Here is a 27,594-nt window from a genome sequence, read left to right as displayed (position 1 = left end):
CTGAAGCAGGATCACTGGAAGATAATTTTTTATAAATAAACTAGGCCTCCTAGAAGTCGTCTAACACAGTTTTATAACTGGTAGAATGAGTAAAATATTTCAATACAATAATGTGCTGTTAAACAGAAAAAAACGGCCTTGTCAACCCTAGGTACAGTATTTTCAGTTGGTCCAGACTTTTCTACAAACGCTGATCTAAACCACAATCATAAACTGAGGCTTTTTTGCATAACTCCTCTTTATCTTTTGAATCTGGTTCTCTTTTTGTTTTTCTGCATTTCATTCTAGTACATGCAATAATTTTGTTAGCATTTTTGAGAAGTAAAATACAGTAGCCTTAATCCTCACAATTATAACACCAAAGAACAACTCGCAGGAGACAATGAACTTTTTCTTTTATTACAAATGTACAGCTTATGAGTCTTTATTACTATTTAAATGGTTTTGCTTAGTCTTTTATTTAATTTCTACATTTTACAGGTGGCCTCTGCTAAACAAATTTCTCCCATCAGTTAATCTCTCATGTAAGAACCACGTGATAAAGAACAGTCATAACAAGTATAGTGCAGCCCGTATGACTTGAATGCTGTGTGTGTGCATTAATCTATTTAAAAATAATTTAACTGGTGCATTATGTGAGCAATGTATGCTTCTGCAGCAGGAAGGCTGGGAAAATCTACAGACTACTCTGAAAGGAATCAGATTTAGAGTTGGACATATAGTGAGTGTGCAATGACTTCCTTTCTCAGATACCTCTCTGAATTTAGTGCTTATTAAATAATGACCCAAACTCTTTCTCCCAAGTCATCAGCATAGTAAACCATCCTGACATATTTAGTGGAAAACGAACTATCTGGGAAAAGGTTTCTTCTTTTTTTTTAAGCATACACTGTTTTACTCACCATGTGCTTCTATAGTGTGGAAGAGCGAGACGCCAGTCACATGATTACTGATTAAAGTCAGTCTAGCAGATGTGCAAAGGCAATGATCAAGAGATTTTCAGACATTCTATTTGACACATTTTCAGGGGACTCTAATATTATCCCATTCCCTAAGTTAAAGAAACAAAAGGCAAGAATGAAAAAAATGGCTTAATTTAAAAGGCTGGTGGGTAAAACCGATATGGAAAACAACAGGAAGTTTAAGGCTCGTAGCATGACGTCTAAAATGCAAAGTAACTGTACAACAAATACTTGGTTTGATCGTGCTCACACACACAGATGTTCATCTACATGTGCGTACGTACTGGAAGCTCCAGTTCAACTCCTCTCCCATGAACATAGCGAGGGACTCGTTTCCCACAATTCTCAGCAAAAGTGACCCCGACCGCCTCGACAGAATGTGACTTCACTGGTCCTGATGCAGCAGATGGACATCCTCACCCACGTGACAGGTTTTCCCTGTGACTGTATGTGAAATGTTAGTGATGAGAACATTGATAGTGGTCATCTTCAACCATCAACATTCAACATGCTCGTAGCTTATAAAACATAAGGGTCTTCTTACATTAATAACCATTAACTACACATATGCTCGATTAAAAAAACATGAATTATAAAGAACAAAGAAATCAAATATCCTCAAAAGGAAAACGACAACCACACACACACAAAATAAAACCTGGTCCTGAAGTGAAAACTCCACCAAACTGACAAAAAAAAGGCCATTCGATTATGTGCAGAAAGTGAACATGTTGTCCCAAAGTGATGGTTTTGTCCTAAACTAATAAGCTAAAGACAATGTGATGATTGTGCTAACACATTTGCATTGTTCTGATACCAAAACCCACTAACGGAGGGATTGAGATGAGATGAAGCTTTTCTGTACATCAACCCCGACCGCCGTCTTTGTGCTCGAAGACCGTAACTGTAGTGTCATCACTCCCCTCTGCTCCTTTGGCTAGTGTTCAACACATTTCGACAAACAAAAAAAAAGTAGCATACATAGTAAAACACTGTGTGAGTGAACCAGTGCTTCTACCACTGGAGGACAGGAGGGTTCTGGTTAGTTGTCACAGGTTATTGTTCACCCCTGTTAATGTTCGCAAAGCTCTGTGTGATTTCCACCGAAACTAAATGAAACAAAAATCAAAAGAAGACATCAATAATTGTAACAATAATACGAAACTTAAGTCATAATCATTAAAATAACTCCAGTGTTGTTGTTTAAAGTCAGTACATTTGTCCCAAGAGAAACAGGCCAATGGAGCGGCACTTAAAAAACACAAAATCAATCGAAAGACAGAGAGAAAGGAAAAACAGAAAATAAACAGTTCAGGAGGAACGTTTCTGGTTCTCTGATGGTTGGGAGTGCTTGTGTGTTTCACAAAGAAAACCAAAAAGTAGCCGCCCATGTGCTAGCAGGCCATCAGCACTGAATTGTGGGTCTGCCTGTGTAGTGTTGTTATATTTAGATGTGTAGATGAAAGAAGATTCTCCTGAAATAGTGAAATGAGAGAAGAAAAGGAGTGTAAGGAAAAGCAGGCCGCTCCATTCGGCTTCTCCCAAACATCTCTGCGTCCGGGTGGCCGCAGCTGGATTCGTCAACCTTTCTTTTCCCATCTTCATCTTTTTTCCATCTACCTGACTAACGATTCCCAGCCGTCAGTTTTTGCTCTTTTCTCCGGTTTCTCAGTCTTTGCCCTTGCCCGGTGGACCCCGGTGTGCTAGAGGGTCACTGTTTTTTCTCGCGGGTGGTGATGGTGACTAGCTGCTTGGCGGCTTTGGCGATGTCATAGGCGCACTGGATGACCTGCTGGGTGAGGAGCTGGTAGTCCACCGTACTGGCTGACGAATCGGAGGGCGCTGCTTTACGACACTCCACCTGCAGGCGGGATGCACTGGCCGCCAGGAGCTTCAAGGAAGAACGTACTGCATCTAGCGCTGGTCTCTGAGAGAAGCAGGCAGAGCAGAGAGATTTAGTGCGTCTAGTTGGATTTCTTGAGGCAAAGTATCACAATATGACACATTTATTTACCTTGGGAAACAGAGAGGCCATTTCTGTCACAGCTAAGTGGATTTTCTCTGAGCATGGCACAAAACTGCAACCAAAGGCAGATTTCTTTCAATTTTTTAGTTTTAACTCTCCATAATAGTATGTTTCTATTAACTGTAGCAAAATGACTTTGCCTTCAGCTTGAGGGGTAACAGTCCATCATACCTGTCGTGTTTAAACTCCTGTGCTGCTCTCAGTAGCTCCTGGATGTTCTTAGTGACCTGCTCGGTTTTGAGGATGACGTCCTCTGTGCAGGGCAGCGTGGGGTCCGGCTCACCCTCTGTGTCCTCTACATCCCCCCTGCTGTCATCCTCACTGCTGCGACCCACGCTACCATGCAACATTTAAAAAAAAAAACACAAACATGAACACACACAAGCACGCATAATAAAAACAAGTTATTACAAATAATTAAAAAATAAGAATAATTTTTTATATTTTACATAAATTATAATAATATTTATTATAATAATTATTAGTTTAGTTAATAATAAACTACTATATTGCAAAATAAATGGTATAATGTTATTCTTAGGAGACAATTGTAATTTTAAAATTGTAATATCCTGTACTGTATGTGGAATATTTTTATATGTGTACTAAAATACTTTTATTAAAAGTACAAAAACATTACAATAAAATAATCATTATATTAATCATATCATAAAAATAAATATTTTTTAACTCATAATATAAACAATATACAAATATTTTATAATATACTGAATAATAAAAACATTCATAAAAAATATTATTATTGTATTACTTCACTTGTAATTACTCCAACCAATTGTTTTATAATTTGTTTTCTCATATATATATATATATATATATATATATAAAAATAAAAAATTTATAATTTTACTACATTCATATATTATTTTTATTTTTCAATATTTTTCTTCTTAATTTCTTAAGACGGTACACAAGTTTATTTTTAGTTTTTATTACGCTTATTACAAATGAATTGCTGAAAACCTCTGTCCACAAACTTCCAATATTTGAAATGAGGCAAATGTAAAAATAACCTGGTGTGCTTTGTTTTTAACGGTAGCTTGCACTCACCCCAGGGAGACGTCGTATGTTTGAGAGTTGTCATAGTCACTATCAGTTCCGCTCCAATATTTCTCTCCCGCTTTTGGATGCTGGACAAGACAAACAAGCGCAGAAGTCTGTTACACATCAGTCTGTAAGTCACATGTCAGTGTAGATATGAATGGAAAGAGGCACTCACATTATATCGGCCGTCAGTGGAGGCTGACAGGTGCGGTCCTCCGTAGGGGGTGGGACCCGCAGGAGCGCCCTTTCGCACCTGAACATGAGCAGAATGAGATTAACCCTTGTGCGACCTTATGGACATTTTTGTCCATTTTAGTTTTGGTTTTTTGATAAATTTGCCTGTGTTAATGCTAACTGCATACATTTAGGCTCAGGTGTGTATTTTTATTGGAATTTTAATATTCCACCCTCATTTCCTTTAATAAATCTATTTTACACTAGGTACACAAAATTGTTACACTCAGGACCTTTTGGACAAAAATGTCCCCATTGAAACCCATTAAAACTGCTATTTTTAAATCGCAGTGCCGTTTAACTGTAAAATGATGCAATTTTTGTTAATAGGCTTTCATTCTGTTGGCAAGGCTTCAAAATGAAATTTTTTACTATTTTTTACCAGATGGTGCCATTTTTTCAGGATTGGTCAATAAAGGGCCTATAAAGCAAATACTTGCTTTATTCCTGTTTTCTGCTTCTGCATATTATAGAGCCAATTGGATAAATAATGCAGATATAATTGTGTGGGTGTGTTGGTATAGATGTCAGAGTGTGGTTTGTATGTGTGTCATAAAGAAAATTATGTGTATGTTCTTGTAAAAATTGAGAGAGAGAAACTCTACTGCAAATCACAAATCCAAGCACTGTGTGCACCAGCAGAGTTTTGCTGGCATCTAATGGGGAACATTTGGTACTGTGCCCAAACAAAATTTTACTGAAAGCTCATTTTTTGAGATATCATCCTCAAATTTGGAACACAACTTGTTTAGATTTACGGCTTTGATTTTAGAGCAGGTTTAGAGTTCAGCATGTTTCATATATAAAATATTCATAAAATAAAATATTGTTCATAAATCATTTTCATAAACTTAAACCTGTGTAACTTTTTTTGGTTTCACTTTTTAAACTTTTTACTTCAACAATAATCTGCCATGGGTCTTCTTTAAAATGAGACCACACTTAAGTCTGTGCTCCCAAGCTTCCAATTTTTATGACCGTTTTTTTGACATGGACATTTTTGTCCACTATGGACCTAAGTGTAACTTTTTTTTATTGATGCACAAGGGTTAACAGGAGGAGAAAAGCTGACGGACAGTCAGCAGGCAGAGGATGGAAAGGAAAGAAGCAGCTTTGATAGTCATATCTGCACAAGACTGTTAGATGTAAGAACATTTGCGGCAAAACTGCTATACTGACGACTGCAATTCTGTTAGACACAAGTAACTTAGTGTAGAGGTTTTAGAGGATATGGCAGAACAGCAAGATTCTACATTAAGCTCAAAAGCAAAACTGAATTAACATTGCAATAACATCCACTTCTCTAAACTAATGAAAAGACTAAAGACAGACACTCACACATTAAACAGTGCAGTTAATAAAACAGGCACAAAGGTGCATCCCAAATACATTAACTGCAACTAATAAAACAGAATAAGTCTATACTACACTGTCAGCAATGACCCATAAATGGGATATTGCATAATCAAAACGGTGTATTTGCATAATTGCAAAAGCAATTAAAGCAAATCAAAACAAGGCATTCAAAAGACATTAAAATACATCCTACAGATCTATGAATATCCACAAACAGAGGACAATTTCTCATTTCAGCGCAACAATTCACTGCACCTTTTAAGAAATCATTCAGCGTTTGATGTGTGCCATGCAGATCGACTCGTTTGAGTTTCACTAATCAGGCAACCATCAATCAGTTTTCTGAATATTCCAGACATGTCATACTGCACAAGACAAGCATATCTCTCAACGAGAGCCTCTCTTGGCATATCAACCATTTCAAGAACAATACAATGTAATTCATGCCACTTCTATCTTCCTATGCTAGACAGACAATATAGAAGGCTTGTGTCTCAAAATGTTTTGAGCTGCCTAGCTACGCAATCTTTTTGAGCATTATAGGCAAACCTGGTATCAACATGCATTCTGGGAGAGCCAGAGACAGACTGTGATCAGGTTTTATTCAGAGTGTCTATGATTTTGTGATCATTTGAACCACATTAAATAAGTAAATGAATAAATAAATTCTGCAGCATTATAAAAAATTTGCTTTTTAAAGAATTTTAAAAAGTATAATAAAAATAAAGAATGACAATAAATAAACAAATAAGTAAATTAAATAAATTTTTTAAATCTTCGAAAATAAAATTTCTACATGCTGATAAAGTTTTATATTAATAAATTATTTTGCATGTCAATAAATGTAATTTAAGAAAAAAAGAAAAAGAAAAAAGAAAGTAAGAAAAAAATGAAAAACAAAACAAAAATGCTAACTATTTTGGGAGTAGTTTATGATAAAGATAAAGAAATAACAAAAAATTAAATAATATATCATACATTTTTAAATCTTCCAAAATAAAATTTCTGTACATTGAGAAAATTACTGAAAATAAAGCAAAAATGCAAATCAATTTGGGAGTAGTTTGTGAGGAAGCCAAAGAATTTAAAAAGTAAATAATAATAATAATGTTCCCTCAAAATTTAATTTCTTCATTTTGATAACTAATGAAAAAATATTCCCTCAAATTTTAATTTCTGCATGTTGATAGCTAATAAAAAATAAATTAATACAAACAAATAAAAAATAAGTAAAAAAAAAAAAATGCAAATAAATTTTGGAGGAATTTGTGAATTTATGTAGGTGTACTTAAGATATTCATAAATAGCACAGTCCACTTATGATCAAATCATGCAAAACACCGCTTGATACCAGGTGTATAAGAAACCCGTGATGCTCAAAAATGCTGTCGATTTGGGCAGCACACTGAGTTTTCAGACACAGCCAATCTCTAGAAAAAAAGGTGTTATCAGGGCAGGAAGTGCTCCTGTTTGGCCGTAAGGTGGCGGTAGAGAGCAGTGAGTGAGAGTGGAAGCAGGTGCTCCAGGCAGCAGCAGCACACCAGTGTGGACTCAGGTAAGCAGAGGGAGAAATAGAGCCCAACAGGAAAAGGAAGTTTAAAAAGATCAGGCCGGCCACTAATGCTCACACTTACGGGGCTGAGAGGCTGCAGGCGGCCCGTCAGGGGGTCCAGGGCTGGGGTGAGAGCTTTGGGGGTGGTCCCTACGGGTTCATACATAGAGAAGGCTTGTCTATCCCGGCGGAGAGGGGCAGACGAGGGTGTGTTTAGGCTGGAGTCTCCACCTACCCCTCCGCCCTTACCCCTTACCCCACCAGGCCACAGCCCTGGGCCACCACCCCCGGTCAGAGAGCCCCCGGCCCCAGCCTGGGCCCCCCGCAGCGCGCTGTTCTCCGTCTGCATCCGCGTGATCTACAGGGATGGAGGGGCATCACCGGGAGTCACACACACATACACAAACACAAGGACCAAAGAAAACAACAGTTGCAGTGTGGACGGTTACATCATGCTGGGGCTGATAAAATGGGGTTGTTCTGATGGACAGGAAGTTTAAGGTTTTCTGAACAAGGAAGGGCTTCATTCTCAGTAGGAAGAGTATGGTATAAGATATCTACATTTTTATTTAAAAGTTTGGGGTCAGTATTTTTTTTAAAGTAATTAATACTTATATTTATTTAGATCAGTATGTGTAATAGTGAGCTGTAGTTTATGGCAACATTTCATTTCTATCTGTGTGAAATTGTAATCATTTTAAAACAAAGGCACAGTTTTAATCCAGTGGGTGGCTGTACCTCCTTCTGAAGCCGCCGCAGCTCCTCACTCAGGTTATTGTTGACCTTCATGAGCTGCTGAACTTTGGCCTCTGAGGAGGCCAGTGCTTTCTTCACCTCCAGATACTCCTGTAGTGTGATGGGCCCATCTGACAGGTCCGACGAGTCCATGCTCTGATAGACACAACACAAACCACCAATCAAATCACAATATACTGTTAATTAACAAACAGTAAAGGGTAACAGGATTGAACAGAGAGCTTTTTTCCTAAACGATATAAACAATTACGCATTTCATTAATTTATTGTATTATTTACACTACTGTTCAAAATTTTGGGGTCAGTAAGATTTTTTATTTTAGTTTTTAAACATATTAATATTTTTATTCAGCAAGTATGAATTAAATATATCAAAATGACAACACTTTGACGTAACAACAAAAAACAAACTATTTTAAATAAATGCTTTTAAACTTTCTTTTCATCAAGACTGAAGTAATGGTTTCTAAAAAATGACATTATTTTAAAGTAGAAAACAGTTTTTTAAACTGTAATATTATTTCACATTACTGTTTTTTAGAGACTTCTAAAAAAAAAACCAATTTGAACAGTAGTTTGAATATGAGTCAAAAGATCCCATCACAAATCTATAATATATCCTCAGATATGAGTGTTTTGTTTTTTTTGTCTGTTTATCATTTCACATGCAAAAACAGTATGTTCAAAAAAAAAAAACTAACAGCACGAGTGATGATTTTAGGTATCACTGATGTCCATATGTATTATATAAACCTACCATTAATATGGAGATTTTAATTAACATTATTATAAAGCATACCGAATAGATAGCATAAAACTACACTTTTATACAAAAAGCACAAAATGTCGCTATTATAAGATAAAAATGAATAACTGTACAATATAACAAACAGTAGTGGAGAAGGTTTTAAACCCCACATTCCTCAACAGGATTTACTTTGTGCTCTCCTACACTCAACCATGTCACTTCCTGTATGCAGATTGAGCATGCTCAGACACAGCATCCCGTCTTCAGCTGCAGAACAATAGCTTCACTGATCACAGCCTTGAAAAAGGGAATGATATCATTCTGCAAATATGAGGCAGGGCTGTTGCTGCTGCTGCTCTTCCAGCGGTGCATGCTGGGACATGACAACACTGGCTTCTGTATTATGGAAAATACTAATTTGCTGGTCTGACAAAACCAAGATCATCATCTACCAAGGCCTAACCCACAGTACAAGTAATTAAACATCTCTTAAGATTCAGTGGATTATGTGAGCTTGTTCTCCAAAGGTTTTATGATGCTCCTCAAGTCGGATTCATTATTAAGAATGATAGACATCTCGATGGATGAACACAAATCTTCAACCTTCAATCTTTTCCTCAGATAAACACCCAGTAAGCGAGTTAAAGGGTTTGATGAGCTCACCTTGGCCCGGTTGTTGCGGTGGGTGTTGTTGTTATTCTGTGCGGTTAGCTCACTGTCTGTGTCTTCATCAGACGCTACACTGTCATAATCGTGCTGGTCATCATCCGCCTGACTCAGATCCAGCGGGTCTGAAAAACAAAAGATAACATCATTAATATGAGGAGACACTGAGAGAGCGAGAAACTGCACTGGCTTAGCTATATCCATCTTTACTGAAGCGGAGTTATTGATATTTACCTAAAATCTCAGTTTGAAAACTGCAATGTTGGCATCTCACCTGTGGGGCTTGTTAAGCCCTTTCCATGCTGCCGTCGCTTGGCATCACTGAGAATGTCGATAATAAGGGTGGCGAATTCTCGTGCATTAAAGCGAGCCAATTTCTGCCGGCCCTAAAAATGACAAAAAAAAAAAAAAAAATTTATATATATATATATATATATATATATATATATATATATATACACACATATATATATATATATATACATACACACACAAATAAATAAACAAATACTTTTTACTTATACTTATTTATACATAATATTATTCATGTAAAAAGGATTAGATTAGACAGTAAGATGTTTTACTTATTGTTATAAAAAACTATTTTGAATGAAATGCTGTTCTTTTGAACTTTCTATTAAAAAAAAAATCTAAAGAAAAAATTAATTAAGCATTACAGCATATCAAGCATTTTTTTAACATTAATAATAATAATAATAAGTGTTTCTTGGGCACCGAATTGGCATATTTGAATGATTTCTGACGGATCATATGACTCTGAAGACTAGCTGTTGAAACTTTTGCCAAAACATTTAACATTAAAATAGTAAAATTAATATTAAAATAAAATATTAATAATTATATTTTAAAATACATTCCAAAAGAAAAGTTATTTTATTATTCTACAATATTACTGATTTTACTGTGATCAAGTAAATTCAGCCTTGATGGTCACTTTACATGAAATAAATTTACCAATCCCAAATTTTTGAATGATAGCATAAATCATTAATATGTTTTTAAAAACAAATAATCTAATTATAAACAGACCCATTTAAATCTCCTGAATGTCACATTTTTGCACAGACATTTAGACAAAATCTGTGAAATTCTGAAGAATAGATAGAAACTTTGTAAAATGTGTACTAGACTAAAGCCCGAGACAAAATTAGCTTAGATATTTCATAAACAAGAAAGATTTTTATGAATGATTTCTGCACAGGAAATCTTTTTTACAGGAGAACTTTTCTGTGGAGCTCTGCAGGTTTCAAATTTGCAAGTTTTCCTAAAGTAAGTTTTATTTAAGCACTTAGTCGCTCAGCAATAAGTTTGTCATTACAAAACTGTCTATTCTGGTAGAGGGCGAATTGGATATGTTAAATACTGGAAAACACTGCCACATCAACAGTTCAGTGTTCCAACTTTTGACCACTGGGTGTGCATGTCCCTCCTCCCATCATCTCTTTCCATGTCTCAAATCCTCATGCATACGCAAAAGAACAGGAAATTCTCAGCCTGGCCAATCAGCCCGCAGGAAACGTACCCTTGAGTAAACGCACTTAGTGGTCTCACTGTATAAAATAACTATTTCAAGCAGTGGTGCAGAGAGGGTCATGCTAGGATGCCAGTGGAAACGCTGAGGGGGAGGGAGCCGCTGTGCGTCTGCAGCAGTTACGCAGCTGGAAAACATCCATTTGTTGGTTTGCCGCCCAAACCTGAGCCTCAGACGTTTGCACAACCACAAAATGTCTATTTTTAGCCGCATGTCGTCTGCACCCCAGATATCATCTCTCCTTTGTGCCTCCATCAAAAACGGGCCCGCATGGAAGTGACAGGCACTTACACAAGGGGGCAGCAGGAGCAAAGAACCTCCTGCCAAACATATTTCAAACACATCCTCTAAAATGCTGTGCGTTACCTGGTTGCGTGTCGCTGAGTATTCAGGGTTGACAGGTAAGAAGGGGACGGCGCTCCGTTCGGTCACAAGAGTACTGTGGTTCTGAGTTGTCAGCCACACTGAGAGAAACAAAATGGACATATATAAACAAGGCAAATATAAACAAACAAACTCTGATGTCGTAGCCTTGAGGTTTCAGAGAGTTCGCATCTACCCCTCCCCTCCCGTTCAGTTTGTGTTTATGTGTGCGTTTGGCCCCCTGCCTTGCGCCCAGTCCTGCTTACCATCAGAATCCCAGTCTGCCACCCCAGCATGCTACCTCTTCTCCTCAACAACCAGGAACGGGAGTAGAGAGAGAGCGAGAGAGAGAGGAGGAGGAGAGAATTCCTGCGGCACTCCCTTGCTCTCGCTCCCTTTCACCCTCCTTTCTATTTAGCGTCTCTCTCCCTCCCTTCTCTACAAGCTGACTGCACTGCTGAAGTCCATCTATAGCCAGTGTTTATACAACACACCGATCACTGTGTCTCCAGGGACATGGATACAACTCCATGCCTCCAGAACGCTCCATAACTACATTAAGGAAAGAGTGAAAAGCAGGGAAAGTTGGGACAGGAACAGATGGGGGTTTGAGCCTTACCTGCATCGTTCTCTCTACGGTCCACTTCATCGTACACATCCATAGCCAGCTCCTCGAACAAACGGTTATTTAACTGCATCCACACACACACACACACACACACACACACACACACACACAGACACATCAGTATGTGGTATTAAAATTCAGACATAGGGGAAAAAACACAATCACAGCAAAAACTGAGCACACATACAACAGGAAGTCATCAGTGAGAAGACAAAACAAAGCAACATGCTCTAACAAGGAACTAAATAAAGATCAACTGCAAGCTAAGGGAATTCAAAGCATCTGCTAAATTTATCTACTGAATTTCTAAGCATTTCTAAGAGTTTATCAGACATTCCTCTCAAATCTCTCAAGAAAAGAGCCTAAACAGGATTCCTGTGACAAGTAATTCATATGGCCACACTGAAATAAAAAATGTTGTGATGCAACACAGTCATAGTCGATAAGAATGATTTATATTTATAGGGAGACATTTTTTGGACCAATAAGATTTTAGTGTGGGCAGACCTTCACAGCGCAATAATATAGGAATAAAATCCAAATATAAACCAATATAATGTCCTGCTTACTTGATAGAGCTGGTTAAGTCCACTTGAAATCAAAATCGACCGTTAGAGCACATTACTAGTCTTGTGGTGAATAATTAATCCAGGGGTGACCAGACTTAGTCCTGGAGGGATAGTCTTCTGCAGAGTTTAGCTCCAACTCTAATTAAACACACCTGATCAAGTATACCTAGTAAGACCAGCTTATCAAGGTCTTACTAGGTATACTTGAAACTTCCAGGCAGGTGTGTTGAGGCAAGCTGGAGCTAAACTAGGACACCGGCCCTCCAGGATCAAGTTTGGTTACACCTGAATTAATTATTCAGTATTTCATTTTACTCTGAAATATAAGTAATTTCAGTCACAACTTCCCTATGACAGACTTTGGACTTTAAAGGGACAGTTTACCCAAAAATACAAATGCAATGAAACATTTCCAGGACCAGAAAAGTGGTTGAAATTTTTCTCTCATGAATGGTGGTGGACGGTCAAACGGAAGAGAAGAATGGTTGTTTTCTTTGCACAAAAACCGATTCTTGTAGCTTTGTAAAATTACAGTTGAACCATTGATGTCACATGGACCATTTTAACAGGAACGTTTCAGTTGCATTCCTGCACAGACAGTAATGTCAATGGTGCCCCAAAACAGTCTGGTTACAAACATTCTTCAGAATATCTTCCTATGTGTTCAGCAGAACAAAGACATTCATACAGGTTTGGAACTACTTGAGGGTGAGCAAACGATGACAGAATTGTCATTTTTGGGTGAACTATCCCTTTAATTTGTGTTGATGAACAAAAGGTCTTTCGGGTTTGCAACGACACGAAGGTGAGTAATTAATGACAGAATTTTCATTTTTGGGTGAACTATCCCTTTAAGCCCAAAGTATATTTCGCTATGCTAAGGGTATGTGTACAGTACATGTCATGTAAATTTCATCATCAGCATAAGTTGCAATGCTGATCGGTGGTCAGTGGTTTTGCATTTGAAAAAGAAACGAACAGCAAAACAAGACAAGCACTTGTGTCAGGGGGTTAGGAGCTACATACAATTCAAATCAAACTGAAATATACTTTGGGATTTACATGGAAAAGCTTTTATCGCTTGTTGCTTTGAGATGCCTGTCTAAAAACTCAAATTCCCATTTTTCTCTGAAGCAGCTCAGTAACCTGCATCACTCACCGCTTGAAGCTTCTTCTTGGCTGCCTTGGCCAGTTCAGAGAGGTCCAGGCTACGCAAAGACAAAGACACAGACACAACAATAAAAGGATGCTGGCGGCATGCGGACAGAGAAAGATGAGGAGACTGGAAAAAAGAGAGGTGGATGAATGGATGGATGAAGTGTGGCGTAAGGAACGGGACAGCCAGAAAAGATGAGGAGGAACAGGAGTGTTGTTTTACTTAATTTAATTCTGATTGAATTGTGATCCATACTAGAATATTATGACCTAAATATGCGTTTACAAAATTTTCCCTTTTAAAATTCCACTGTTGCGTGGCCTAGATGACATTATCTGAAGGGAAATTTGTTTCTGAGGTGTAACAATGAATAATAACATGCACTGAATTGTGCACAACATGACAAGGAATATGTATTCAAGTAAAAAGGCCAATTATGATTTGATATTGACTTGATGGGATAAAAAATCCCATTGACTTGATGGGATTTTCAGACTCCTGTAGATGTATTTTCAGACTCCTGCCTCATCTCTCCAGTCATCCACACCCAGATGAAGGCATGTGAGGAAGAAAGAGAGCAGGGTTTATGGAGAGGGGGATAAGAAGGGAGAGAAAGAGATACCTCTGTGTCGGGCACTTAGGGCGAGCTCTGCCTCCAAAAGCGCAGCAAGATGGAGAAAACAGAGAACGAGTGAGCGAGATCGAAAAGTGAGCAGATAGAGAGAGAAAGAAAAGGGATAGACCCCATATCAACACTCCTTCTGGACAGGTCAGTAAAGGTCATTCAGCTGTGGTGCATTTGAGGTAGTCAGTGCTACAGAGGTTGAGGACACTCTGCCCTAATGCAAACTGATTGACCGTGTGGCGCAACCTGCTGGCCAGCACACACAAATACACCCGCTGCAAACTGATCTCAGAACATTGCATCTACCCTTTATAGGCAGCGATAAGGAAAATATTTGAGGGAGGATATCATGACAGTAATAAATAAAACTGCACTGATTAGCTTCAATAATTGTACACAATGTTTTTTCTATTACGAATCAAACACATGCAAAAATACTCTCATACACAAACAACGTACCTGTCTGCCATCTGAGGTATGATATAATGACCGTTCTTGTGATCTGCAAATACAGACACGAGAAAAACAATGTTGAAATGCTCATCCTCAATTGGGCAGACAGATTGGTCTGTTTCACACCACACACACATCCAGGACATATTTATTTTGACACCCAAATTAACAGGTTACAGTTTTCACACTGCCTGTGTAAGCAGCACAGCAGAAGCTTTGGTGTAATAAGAGTTTCAGTGCTGAGTCTATTTTTGTGTTGAACTCTGCAGAAAACCTGTTAATCAGCACCTTTGCAATTTAAACATCTATAAGGCAGCACAATACGCATTATGGCCATTATTCTAGGAAATACTATAAAACGGGTACTCTGAGCTCACCTGGGCGACGTCCACACAGATAGAAGGCCAGCCTGTCTGTGAGCTCATACTGACACTCTACCAAGCGCTCGGCAAGTTCCACGTGACCTGCTTGCCTGCAAACAGAACAAAGTCACATTACAAACCAAAGACACTATATCCTCTCAAAAACATTAGCTAGACAAATGGAGTGACAAAACGGCAGACAGACAGAGCGGAAGAACGTCAGAACTATAAAACGACAGACAAACAGAGCGATTGGAGGGCAAACAGAAAGAACGACAGGACAGCAGACAGAACAAGATAACGACAGACAGATAAATAAAATGACAGACAGACAGACAGGTAACGCTGCAAAAATAGAGCTGTTAAAATAATCAAGGACTCAAATCACCCTGGTAACCATCTATTCACTTTGCTTCCATCTGGTAAGCGCTTCCGTAGCCTGATGGCAAAAACTGAGAGACTTAGGAGGAGCTTCTTCCCCCAGGCCATCAGGCTCCTAAACTCTAACTCTGTGTCATAACATCACATGACTCCATGTATATACCACTATATCAATAGCTATTCATAATTTTTCTCTACCTCATATTGCTGCTATTTAAATACCCTGGTCAACTTTTTGCACATTCCTCTTATTACTATTTAAGTCAACAACATACTGACCTGCACATTTATATTTATATATATATTTTTCTATCTCTTATCTTATTTTATTCCTCTTATTTTTTCTACTTTTCTTTTTCTTAATATTTGTATTCTTTATAATTGCACTGTCCTTGGAGCGGACCTGACCTACATTTCACTGCTGGTTATACCCTGTATAATTGTGTATGTGACAAATAAAAATCTTGAATCTTGAACAGGTAGAACATTAGACCAACAGACAAAACTGATAGATAGGCAGAAATATGATATGATATATGATATGACATAGATGGATAGATGATTATGACATGGTATGATATAGATAAATAGATAGACATGGTATGAGATGGATGGATGTAGGGATGCAAATACCGAACACGGATTTTCGCATTTTTTCCCCTATGTAGGCCTATTATGCTAATTGTTTTCACCATTGCATAAATTAAATAGCCAAAATGTGCTTTTTATGGTTTTGTCCTGCTTTTCAAATAAAACAAATCAATTACAAAACAATTGAAAAATACTTACTTAACACTGAACATTTATTAACATTCTATCAGATATTATACCAATAAAATTATATTTTTGGGCCATTTTTGAGACCCCCTTCTTGAATCAGGCATGTATTTTTTACTGTACAAATAAATGCAGCCTTGCTGAGCAGAAGAGACTTCTTTTAAAACATTAGAATATATTACAGATCCCAATTTGAACACTATGTGTGAATGTTATGATAAATGTATAGAGCTGTTGTAGGGTAATTATTATTGTCTTATTTTTTTATTTTATTTTACAGAACAACAGTAAAATTACAATACTAACATTTATGAATGATGATGTTATTTTGGCAGAAACCCGCAGAAAGATCTTCTTTTAGTTTACAACAGCATGCAGATATTTAAAAGATTCTCATTATGAATTTGGGAAGATGTTTATTGCACGTATCACATTGTCACATGTCAGTAAATTATAAAAATGTTACTGAGCAAATGATCAGCGCTGATTTTCCTCGTGCTTTGGACTGCCTGTGCAGCGCTGTTTGAATACGTGCAATTCGTTGCGTGTATTAGAAAACATTCTGCAGTTTACTTGCTAATCGTTTGAGGCCGTTTCATGATTTCAATCATCATAGTAACCAGCAACAACCACCCCTTCCTCTTCTCATCGGAGACATGAGATGCAACACTAAGTAGTCTCTCGCTGTCGGTGCTTCGTGCTTGTGATGATTTTTGCGTCTTTCTCTGACAGTTTTAAATACTTTCACACTGCAGACGTGTTTGCTGCATTAGTGCACGCCTCTATTTGATTGCATCACGTCATTGTTCCATACAGTTTATTCGGTCTTTTCGCTTATTACAATTTACAATTATAACAATTTCGGCTGCTGGATGGATATGATATAGATGGATGGATTCCATCAATCAGTGCTGAGGATCTAGTGACTTCTGTGTTTTGTATTTACCGGGCATAGTCTATAGGTGTGCGGCCATTGATATCTGGAGCTCCTGGATCCGCCCCGTACACCACCAGCAGTTCGGCCTGCAGAACCTGCCCCGCTTTGGCGGCCACATGTAGAGGGGTCGTGCCCTTTTCCTGTGGAGGGAACATCAGGCCTGTGTTATGAGCCTTAATCATTTGTTTGTTTCCATTATGCCCTCTTGTGTTCTCTCTGTGTATGTGTATGTTTGTGTTTCAGATGGGAGGTTCCCTGAGATAATTTGCTGGAGGCTGCGATTGGTTCTCCTCCTCACCTGACCCAGATATAAGGACTGCCCCAAACACTCAAGAGAGGCCATTATTGTGCCATCGTGTGTGTGACTCCATAGTTTGCCTTTGTGCGTTGCTGTCGTCATTCGTTGAATTATTTGGCTGTCTTACCAGAGAGATAGCATGTGAGTGTTTAAGATTGTTAGTGGTATTGTAATTCGGTGATCGTTTAGATTATTTGTTTTGTTCCAATTTTTGATATTCCTTGTTAACTTGACCCATGCCCGATTGACTATGAAATTGCCTTCCGATTGTGATTTGTTTGCTGCTAAATTGTATATATCTTTTGTAAATATTTTGTAAATAAGTTTTTGGTAAGTTAAGGGTGGTAGGGGGTCAGACGCCACTTTATTTCGAAACCTCTTTTCTCATTGTTTTGAATAAGGGAGTCAGGTAAGTCGAAACTGTATTTTTGTTTTCTTTATTTTTGGTTTAGGAAGTATAGAGTGTTTATAAAAAGATATTTTTTGTTTGTTATTTTGGCCTTGTCTGCCCCTGACGCTAAACCCTTATTTGTTAATAAATTCTTGTTATCCAACATCTCTCTGGTATTGAGACTATTCCTTCTTCCTGTTACGGCTGACCCCTAGAGAGGCGTAACACCTGTGACAGGCGCTGCTCACTGTGCTGTTTTCAAATAGTCTTTTGGACCGACTGTCTGCACTGTTGTTTCGCAAGTAATGAAATCAGATCTGGGTTTTTTTTGTTTTGTTTTTTTGTTTTCTCAGACAATCTATATTGTTTGCCACAGTAATAACATTAAGGCCCCGATGTACTTCAAACGAAGTTCGTTTTCGTTCTTCGTTTGGGGGCAAAAAAAACTTCGAAAAGGCGGTACACTGTTTTCGAACATTCTGAAACCCCCACTGCTGGAGGCAGGGTGTAGATTAATGTAAACACGTGTCACGATGCTCGCGCGTATGCCCTAAACACAACAACGATGATGTATCTAGGTCTTTTATTAAACTGGATAAATTATTACACGATTTTATGTGTTGTCATAATTTGATTAAAAACAAAGGTTTATTATTGTATGTTCTTTTGGCATTTTATTTATTGTATACCTTTTTAATTCATTTATTGAAAGAACAACAATAACAGCAGCAGCAGTATGGTGTAATATTTATTTGAAACATGTATTTGGAAATTGCTATCTTATATCTTTACTCTTTCATTTCATTCTTTTCATGGCTTTGGAAAACTTGCATCTGATGTTTCGCTAAGTCTCTTTTTGCATAACTCCGGGTTGTCGACATCAAGCTTCGTTGCAATTTGTTTCAAGGAACTAAATGCTTTCTCTGAATCTTTAAAGTCTCTCCACGAGCGATTGTACACGTGCAGATATATTTGTGGCAGTTCAGTTATTCGACAGTGTATTTATGTTGCTAGTGACTAGGAGATGTTGTTCCCCTGCCTGACCTTTTTTGAATGAGAAACGAACCGGGAAAAAAAAAAAAATTATGCATCAAAGAAGGCGGAGTTCCCGAACCCACCCACCGATTGCGTAATCGCCACGGACCAATGGTAGCCCAAAGGTGTTTCGAAGCCAAAACGAACTCCCCAGAAAGTTCACTTTGGTAGGCTGTATCGAACTGTCAAAACGAACTTCGTTTCAGCCTGATTTTGTTCGAAATGACGTCATATCAGTTCGTTCTTCGATTTCGTTTGAAGTATTTCGGGGCCTTTAGAGGCAAGAAAGAACAGGAAGCTAGAAATATTTTGGTTTGGAAAGTATTTATGCTTTGGATCAGATTTGTAAAAATCAGATGTTATAAACAGTCAGACAACAAAGTTCATAGTTACACACAGAAACATTCTCAGATCCCACAATAAACAACAATAAAAAAAGATATCTAACAATATAGCGATCATAGAATCTGTTTTAGTTATGTAGAAAACCTGACAGAACAAAGACAGAACTGTGAGAGATGGCAGATCTTACCGGGTGAAAGAAGTTGGCTTGTGCCCCCAGTGACAGCAGCCGTAAACATGTCTCCAGACTTCCTGTCCGCACACTTGAGTGGAGTTGCTGCAGGCAAGAACAAGAGAATAAGTGAGTGTGTGAGAGAGAAAAAGAGAGGGACCCAGCATGAAAGACAGAAAGAGAGCAGACCTCCTGCTCATCCTTTCATTAGGGCCATTCGATAGCACTGAGGAAAGCACATTTATTCACTAGCGGGGTGTCATTTTAAGGGCCCTCCTTCAAGGGCACAGACAGTGGGGAGAAGAGAGAGGCCAAGGAGGAAAGATGGAATGAGAGTGAGAAGGAAGAGACTGAGATAAAGAGTCAGAGGTAATGCCTTTGGGAGGTCTAACCTTGCTGAGGTCCTTCGTAGTGACCCCATCATCATCACGGCAGGGCAGCTTGTGGACGAAGGCTAACATCTGGTACTTGGCGCGAATGAACTCTGACTTAGTGGGGCTGTGGGGTGAAATATATGAACACAGAAACGAATAGAGATCAATTTCAAAATCAATGAATCTATGTAAAATAGGATGCCTCGTCAAATAGTCCTGCAGACATCGATACAGTCATGACTGTTTATTTAAAACAATGGCTCATTCTGGGATGTAAGTGACACACTTGATTTAAATCAAACCATGCAAACCATCATTTAAAGATCTGGAATAAATCATAGTATTTCCCTAAATAAATAGGGACTGTAACTGTTTTCATATGACAGACATAGTAAAATGAAAAAAATAGTAGTGTTTGTCTGCTGTTTGTTAAAAATTAAAGCTGCAGTCTGTAAATTTTGCCTCTTTGTCGCCATCTATGTTTGAAAACCTGGAATTGCAGTTACTTGCGGAATTATCTTGCTTGCATGGGTTTGTACTCCGGTATGGCTCCAACACGAATGTATCTAATGTTTTGAGGAGTATATGTAGCTGTCAGTCACCGTGCCGGTGTGGATATTTACTGTTCTTCGCAATCACAGATTGGTCTACGTCTTGGAATATATGACCCAAATAAGAATTTTCACCGGACATTGTCATCTGAACAAGTAACGAGTCAGTCATGTTTGTTCTGACCAACTGAGGAAAAATATTATATATTAGCATTACAATAAATCGCGCTATCAATGGTGGTTTAATCTAAAGATCGGTTAGCTCATTTCACATCAAACCGTGCAAATTATTATTATTCTTATACTTTATTCTCAAATTAACAACATCAGCATTGTGCCACTATTGTATAGCGCAGTGCTTCTCAAAGTCCGGACTCCGGTCCGGATCCGGACCCGGAGGGAATTCAATCCAGACCCGCTTCTATTTCATATTTCAAGAACACTAATTATATTTCCTACTTTGATAAACGCACGTTAAACTTGTAAATCATTTGTTTATTTATTCTTATTTTTTTATGTCTTTTTGGAGAAGGTCCGAAATTGCAGGCGAGATATTGAAACTTTTCCTTCATGACATTTGTTGTCATCATGACATCCAGTGAGCGTATGATGTTTGACATAATCGGGCGACATTTCACCGCTAATATTTATTTATTTATTTTTTTGTTTTGCTTTGCTATCACTTATATTATGGCAATTTGTCACAATGGCCCCGTGTATACAATTATTTGTGGCGGCTTGTCACAATATCAAAACTGACCGCTACAAATAGATTTTCCAAAAGGCTTATACTTCGTTGAATAAAATGCAGCGCGGGTGTTTTTATATGAATGTATCTTTTAAAAGAACCGTCCGTTTTCTTCAGAAAAGCTTTGATGTCAATTTTCATTTGGTCTTTCCTGTAATGGCTGATAAAGTAGCGCTTATTTGATTACAGTCGTTACCGGGGAAACAGCTATATATCACGCTCCAACAGCGCCTCCTGCTGGCAGAGAATCAACTTGCATTTGCTAGTCTGCGGGAAACACTGGTGTCTGTCAGCAAACATAAACAAAAAAGCATGCAAAAAAAACAAAAACATAAACAAAAAAAAAATCCTTTCAGGATTACAATCCGCCATCAAAATGATACATTTAATTATTCTAGCTGCTGTGAGAAAAGGCTATAAATCCTCCCGTGCGATACCCTACTAGCTGGGACAACTTCTTTATGTTTACAGACATGATGTAACGACGCAGTGTCATGCTCGAATTTTCAGAGAAAACCTACCCATACCACTCAAATTAGAAAATATTTTTAAAAGCTAACCGTTGTGAATAGGGCTAAAGTAAGGCGATAGTTTTGAACACTGGCTGGTTATGTACTTGCTCAAATATTGATTTCGGATCATTATTAACCAAAAAAAGTTACGGACTGCAGTTTTACATTTTATATTTTTGAATTATCAAAAAATAATAATAAAAAGGTAAGAATATAGCATTATGTACTTTTCAATAAAGTGAAATATATGAGTTATAAAATATGAATAGTTCAAAATATATGTGTGTGTGTATATATATTTCAAAATCTATTATAGGCTTTGAAAGTGTATTTTGAATGTATAAATTATGAATTTGTTTTATATAAAATAAAATAAAAAAAAATTATTTTTTTTAAATAAAAATATATATTTTTAGGGGTGGCAGAAATTGGCTCGCTTTAGTGCACAAGAATTTGTGTGTGTGTATAAATAAATAAATATATATATATATATACACACACACACACACACACACATATATGAGTGTGTGTGTGTATGTAATATATATGTAATTCAAAAGCATGTTGATTTTCTAAATTCACTCACCACTGGCAGGTGTGGCAGAAAGTTAATTTTGGACCCAGATTATAGTGTCTCTTGGGTGTCAGGTAACATTGTACAACTGCTTAGACCAATATTAATAAAGTAATTAGGCATTTAAATACATTCATTCATGGATATTTGCCTTTTTATCACAGGTGGCACAGGACATTTCTCAAACTTTCTTCACCTGCATGAGCTGATAATTCGTGAAAGAGACTGGGCGAACCACTGTGCCACTGCTCTGACAAATTACTTTTTAATTACTCTCTATTTTACTTTTAAAACCTCCCTTCATTTATTTTGAGTGAGCAGATTTCCTAGTCTTGTCTCATCTCAGCGGTCTGCTATTCCATAGAGCTCCATGAGGACAATTACATACAGCACAGACCAATAAAACAAGAATTACACCCCCCAGTCTTCGGTTTTTATGACATTCTGGTATATGATGCACGAATGGTTTATGAGATGGCTTACTGGACTTTATCTTGTGGGTTCGGTTTCCTGCGCCCACTCTGAACTTGTGCTGGATCCAGCAGAGAGTGTTCCCAGATCGAGTTTGCTCCATTACTGGCCAGGGTCTGCACCATCTGAGACGCACACATGTATGTATTAGGCTATGATCCTGAGGAAAATGACAAATGTGTGTGTGAGAGGCTCTTTAGTTACCTGCAGTAAGGAAGGAGGCCAGCCGCTGTGTCGCAGGTGTTTAACGATGGAAATGTGACGGCCCAGGCTCCGGTGCACAGAACAGCACTCATCGCAGATCAGAACTCCTCGGTTTATACTGCTCCAGCCCGGATCTGAACATACATAACAATGCACATTTCATCAGAGAGAATAAGCTAAAGACTATGGTAGGATGTTTCCGCCAAAGGATTAAAAAAAAATTAAAAAGGTAATTGCGATTTGATCTCACAATTCAGAATTGTGAGATAAAAAGTCACAATTACCTTTTTACTTTTTTTATCTTGTGGCAGAAACAAGCTTTTATTCTAACATTAATTAAGGGTTGATTTTTCTAACAAGCAAAAAAGCACACAAGGCCAGGTAGTGGAAAGACTGACTGGTTTGGCTTAGACTGATGACAAAAATTTATTTTTTATATAGTCCTAGACCTACTCCTACATCTTATATAAACGCAATTTGGTTTTCAGGTGCTATATTGAACACTGTTGTAATCGATTCTGCTGATATAAAATGTCACCAAAGTAAAGTGTGGCTGGATAACACAGATGAGGTTGTGGAAATTGTGAGAATGATTTGTCTTAGTGTTGGAAGCATCAGAATGGTTAAAAATGCTAAACAAATGACATTATTTGGCCAGCAAAAGTTCATTAATAGTAGTCATTTATTAAATAATAGCTGTATAATTTAATTTAATAAAATGTAATGAATTTACAAAAATATTTATTTCTGACACATGCTACAAAAATGAAATGTATATAATTTTTACACCACACATACACCATATCATACTGCACTGCTCTGAATGAGCTCATCTGAGGCAAAGAGCTCTCCTCGTATCAGGCAGGGTACAAGTGTAGTCAGGATCAAGGTGACATTCAGGTAAACAGAAAAATGACTAAGTCCCAATGTGACAGAAGTGTGCCTCTGGCGGCCACAGGCCCCCAGGATCTGGCTAAAATTAAACCAGCACCCACAATACTTCAAGCACATAATCTCATCCACAGAATCTCACTAAGCAGGGTTTTGATACGATTAGAGGAAGAGGGAGATTACGCTGCACTGATGTAAACAGTGTCATAACATGATTATTCATTTCCCGTATGAACGCAAACACAATATGACACCTAAAAATGGTGGATGCCTTTTTTTTATAATACTGATTAAGTTCGTGGAAACTGTGATACATTTTGATTTGGGACTTAAACAGAAAGTTCAAAAAGACAGAATTTTGTAATCGTTTGTATCATTATAAATGCCTTTACTGTCAATTGTGTTCAATTGAATGAATCCTTCTTGCTGAAAAAAGGTTTTAATTTCTAACAAAAAAATATTACTGATCCCAAACTTTTGAAAGATAGTATCAAAAAGTAGGCTATATAGTAATATATAAAACACAGCAAATGAAGCATACACCAAATCATTGTGTAAAAGAAGCTTTAATTTTACTCCAACATTCATTCAATTCACACAAAAAAATATAAACAGATTTTTAAAGGCGATTTTATCACATTTTCCAAGGTTATTAAAAAGCCTAAATTAATGTTAAGTAAAAGGCCTGCTTGTTTCCTTATTTTAGAAAAAGATAAGGCTTATTTCAATCCACCAAATGTTCATAATATAGCCAACAGTTTTAATCTTGCATGTGGAGAAGAACTTTATAATTATTGGCGTAATTGTAAATAATACAGCATCATCCCTTTATCTGTGTAAAGATGGCCAGACAGTCACAGATATGGAGCTGAGCACCTGCGTATGGGAAAATCAAAGATGACGCCATACTTCTTAACGAACACGCTCGTCCTTCCTATAAGTGCTTGAAACCATTAACATCTCAAATTAGAGTTTCTCTCTGCTCGTAATGAAATTTCACGTGTACACACTCTAACGCTCACACACGCGGTGCCATTCAGCCCTCAGTGGCCATGCAATTGACAGTCTTACACACGTTCATTCATACCCATAATACATTTACTAGAATGCATCCGCCTGTCTGCCAACCTCCTCCTCCTCTCTGTCATCAGTTCCTCACCTTCCGACACACTCACCATTATCTACATTCCTACAACATGTCAAACACGAAAATGACAAGCTCTATTAGCACCGCAGGACAGGCCAACACAAGGACACAGAGTGTGTGAGGATACAAAAAAGACACACAACCCCTCAGATGTGGAGTCGTCCAGTGACAGTGCCGAACTTCGAGCATGACCACAGGTAGCTGAGGAGATGAAACAGAACTAAACTGTCAAAAACAAGATGTGCTCCCACACACACGTTCAGTCCTGGAGAGAGAGCAGCTGTGGATGAGGGAGCAGCGGTCATGTCCCCCGTACCACCCCTCGGTCTCCCCCATGGGCACGGTGAGGCAAAATGAGCAAGGCCAAGGGTGGGCTTGAAGTGACGGCACAGCTGAGTGGCATCAAAAAAATGTTTCGTAAACAACTGAAGGCTTTATTATGTCCTAACTTGCTTGTAAACATATTGACTGAGCACTGCATTTTGGGACAAATGGCTAAGAAAAGCCAGTCAAACATAGGATGTTACTCTTTATTTAAAATATAAATCCAATTGCCAACTTCCATCTTTTTTCCCTGTAGCATTTAGGAAATTTTGCCTCGTCCAAGAAGGGCATGTGTGATGGGACTAAAAATGGATATGAACAACTCAAAATTATAGACTACTCAACTATGTAGCAACCTTCAACAAAATAGGCCTATATAAGAAATAAATCAATATATCATTCCTTTGATAATCATTACAGAAATACTGTACTGATCATTTTATGAAGGCCAACTGTGTTAAAAACAGCTTAAAACAGCATGAGGCTGGTTTGAGGTTTTTAGCTGTGTCCCAGGCTGGTCATACTGGTCTTTTGGCTGATCTTAGAGGGGTTTTGGGAACTTTTCAGCTGGTCATGCTGAGAGACCAACTTGAAGTTCAGCTACACAATAGCTTGGCCAGACTGGGAGACCAGCTTAAAACAGCTAAGACTAGTAAACCAGTTCAGGCTGGTTTCAACATTTTTTTTTCAGCAATGAAATTTAATGTTTCAGTTATGTGAGCCCACTTTAAGAACAATAAAGAATAATAACAAATTAATTCACTTTCATAATTATGCAACAGCATACATACATATCCCTGTTGAAAAATATTATGTTAATACTACACTTACACTACTACACTAATCGTACAAGTAATTAACAAAATTAATTAATTAAACAAATACACATTCAAGAAATGTGTCACTAAACGATACCCACAAAAACGCTATCTAGAAACAAAGTTGTGCACAAACACACAATCAAAGACTGACTCACGTTAGAGTTTGATGTGTCCTGTCAACCTGCTAACGCTAGTTAACTAACTCGCCTCAGCCCAAGTTAACTAGATTTGAAACAGTACTGGACAAACTGAACTAGTGCTCCTCGTAGCTATAATGCATTTACAGATTGTAAACACAGAAACATGTTTTACTCAAATACTGGCAAGGCAGTCACAAGAGAATCCGCAGGCTACTTAGCAACCGAGTCTAGCTACTGTCAGCTAGCATTGTTCGATACAGAGCCTGGTTTGTGCTCAATATGAACTAAAACTTACTTTTAATCAACATAATTTGCTGTCACTACAAAATGCGCATATAAAAGGTTCTGCGTATAGGATAAATATAGTGCTTTTAATTGACAGCACCTCACAGTATCGTCAATTAGCTAAGGATGGCTGCTAACAACAAGCATCGGATAAAACTTTAGCCACGGTAACGTTAGCAAAGCTGCAATAACACCTCAAATTTATAGTCACAGAAGTTTAGTAAAGGATATAGTTTATGGACACCTACTGTTCTCTCGTATCCTAACCCACATATTGATTCAGTTCTAAATTTAGAGTAGATTTGGGATTGCTGCTTTGTTGGGCCGCGGTATCGTCCTTAATTTTCGGGCATTTTCCTGAAGCGTTTAACCGAGTATCCCTGCGCATTCGCGGGCTTGTGTTCACCCGCTAGCCGCCGCGCTCGAGCGAGTCCCGGACAGTCATGGCTCACAACAACGCCTCGATCCATAAATCTCAGCCTTACCTGGTGCACTGCAGTCGGCGCACACCTCGCTTCTTTGGACTTTCCTGGACATCGCTGGAGCAAAATCTACCGCTTCCAGAGATTTTAGCCCAATACTGAAGATATTTCTTTCCCCCCAGGAGCGATGTCTGCGATTTCAATGCCGCCCCGAATGTCCGGAAGCCGGCGATGAGCTCCACAGCACTCCCGGTCCTCACCCTTCTCTCTCTCCTTCCTTTTTTTTCTGCGGTGTCTTCTGTCTTACCTCTACAAGGACTTTACGATTCCTTAAAATGAATCAGATTTTTTAGAAGGCCCCTTACGTTATCAGATTATTTAATTTTGGGTGTCCCCACTAATCTTTTCCCTCGGTCATCCAAGCCCCGTCCTGTCTCGGGCAAAAGGGGGTGGGAATAAGAAAAGTATGGATACAGTAAACGGTTTATTTACATCCACTGCCCTATACACTTCTGTATGGCGGGCTGCATAGTCTCTCTATGGAGCGATTTTTGTGCCACTATTTATCAAACAAATCCAGTGTTTTGCAAATAAACACAATCTGATTTGCAAAGAAAAACTCGACTTTCAAACAAGCGCAAAGTGATTTTCAAATACAAAACTCTTTGAGAGAAAATGCAGAGGTATGGACAAATATATGTATTGTGTGTTACAACTGTGAGAC

At 38.1% G+C, this 27,594-nt stretch overlaps 1 protein-coding gene across 1 annotated transcript; it reads right to left on the bottom strand.

Annotated features, from left to right (window-relative positions):
* Positions 1-378: 378 nt before the first annotated feature.
* LOC306851438 (ARF GTPase-activating protein GIT1-like) lies at positions 379-27,594 on the bottom strand. The gene is made up of 20 exons (XM_079387662.1): positions 26,934-27,594; positions 22,841-22,974; positions 22,649-22,761; positions 19,799-19,904; positions 19,425-19,511; positions 17,178-17,308; positions 15,089-15,183; positions 14,718-14,760; positions 13,637-13,685; positions 11,900-11,972; positions 11,284-11,381; positions 9,640-9,751; positions 9,363-9,490; positions 7,934-8,086; positions 7,278-7,553; positions 4,229-4,306; positions 4,060-4,139; positions 3,160-3,324; positions 2,977-3,040; positions 379-2,889 (listed from the first exon to the last, which is right to left on the bottom strand). The coding sequence occupies exons 1-20, from the start codon at positions 26,983-26,985 to the stop codon at positions 2,674-2,676; spliced, it is 2,253 nt and encodes a 750-aa protein (XP_079243788.1). The 5' UTR covers positions 26,986-27,594; the 3' UTR covers positions 379-2,673.

The sequence above is a fragment of the Barbus barbus genome (genome assembly GCF_936440315.1).
Source record: "Barbus barbus genome assembly, chromosome: 31".
Lineage (NCBI taxonomy): Eukaryota > Metazoa > Chordata > Actinopteri > Cypriniformes > Cyprinidae > Barbus > Barbus barbus.
This window is presented reverse-complemented; position numbering and strand designations above follow the sequence as displayed.

Excerpts from the sequence above, each read along its gene's own strand:
- LOC306851438 (XM_079387662.1), bottom strand. The coding sequence starts at position 26,985 with ATGTCCAGGAAAGTCCAAAGAAGCGAGGTGTGCGCCGACTGCAGTGCA. Across the intron at positions 22,762-22,840 it reads GGCCTCCTTCCTTACTGCAG|ATGGTGCAGACCCTGGCCAG; the intron begins GTAACTAAAGAG and ends TGTGCGTCTCAG. Across the intron at positions 17,309-19,424 it reads AAGCCAACTTCTTTCACCCG|GAAAAGGGCACGACCCCTCT; the intron begins GTAAGATCTGCC and ends TTCCCTCCACAG.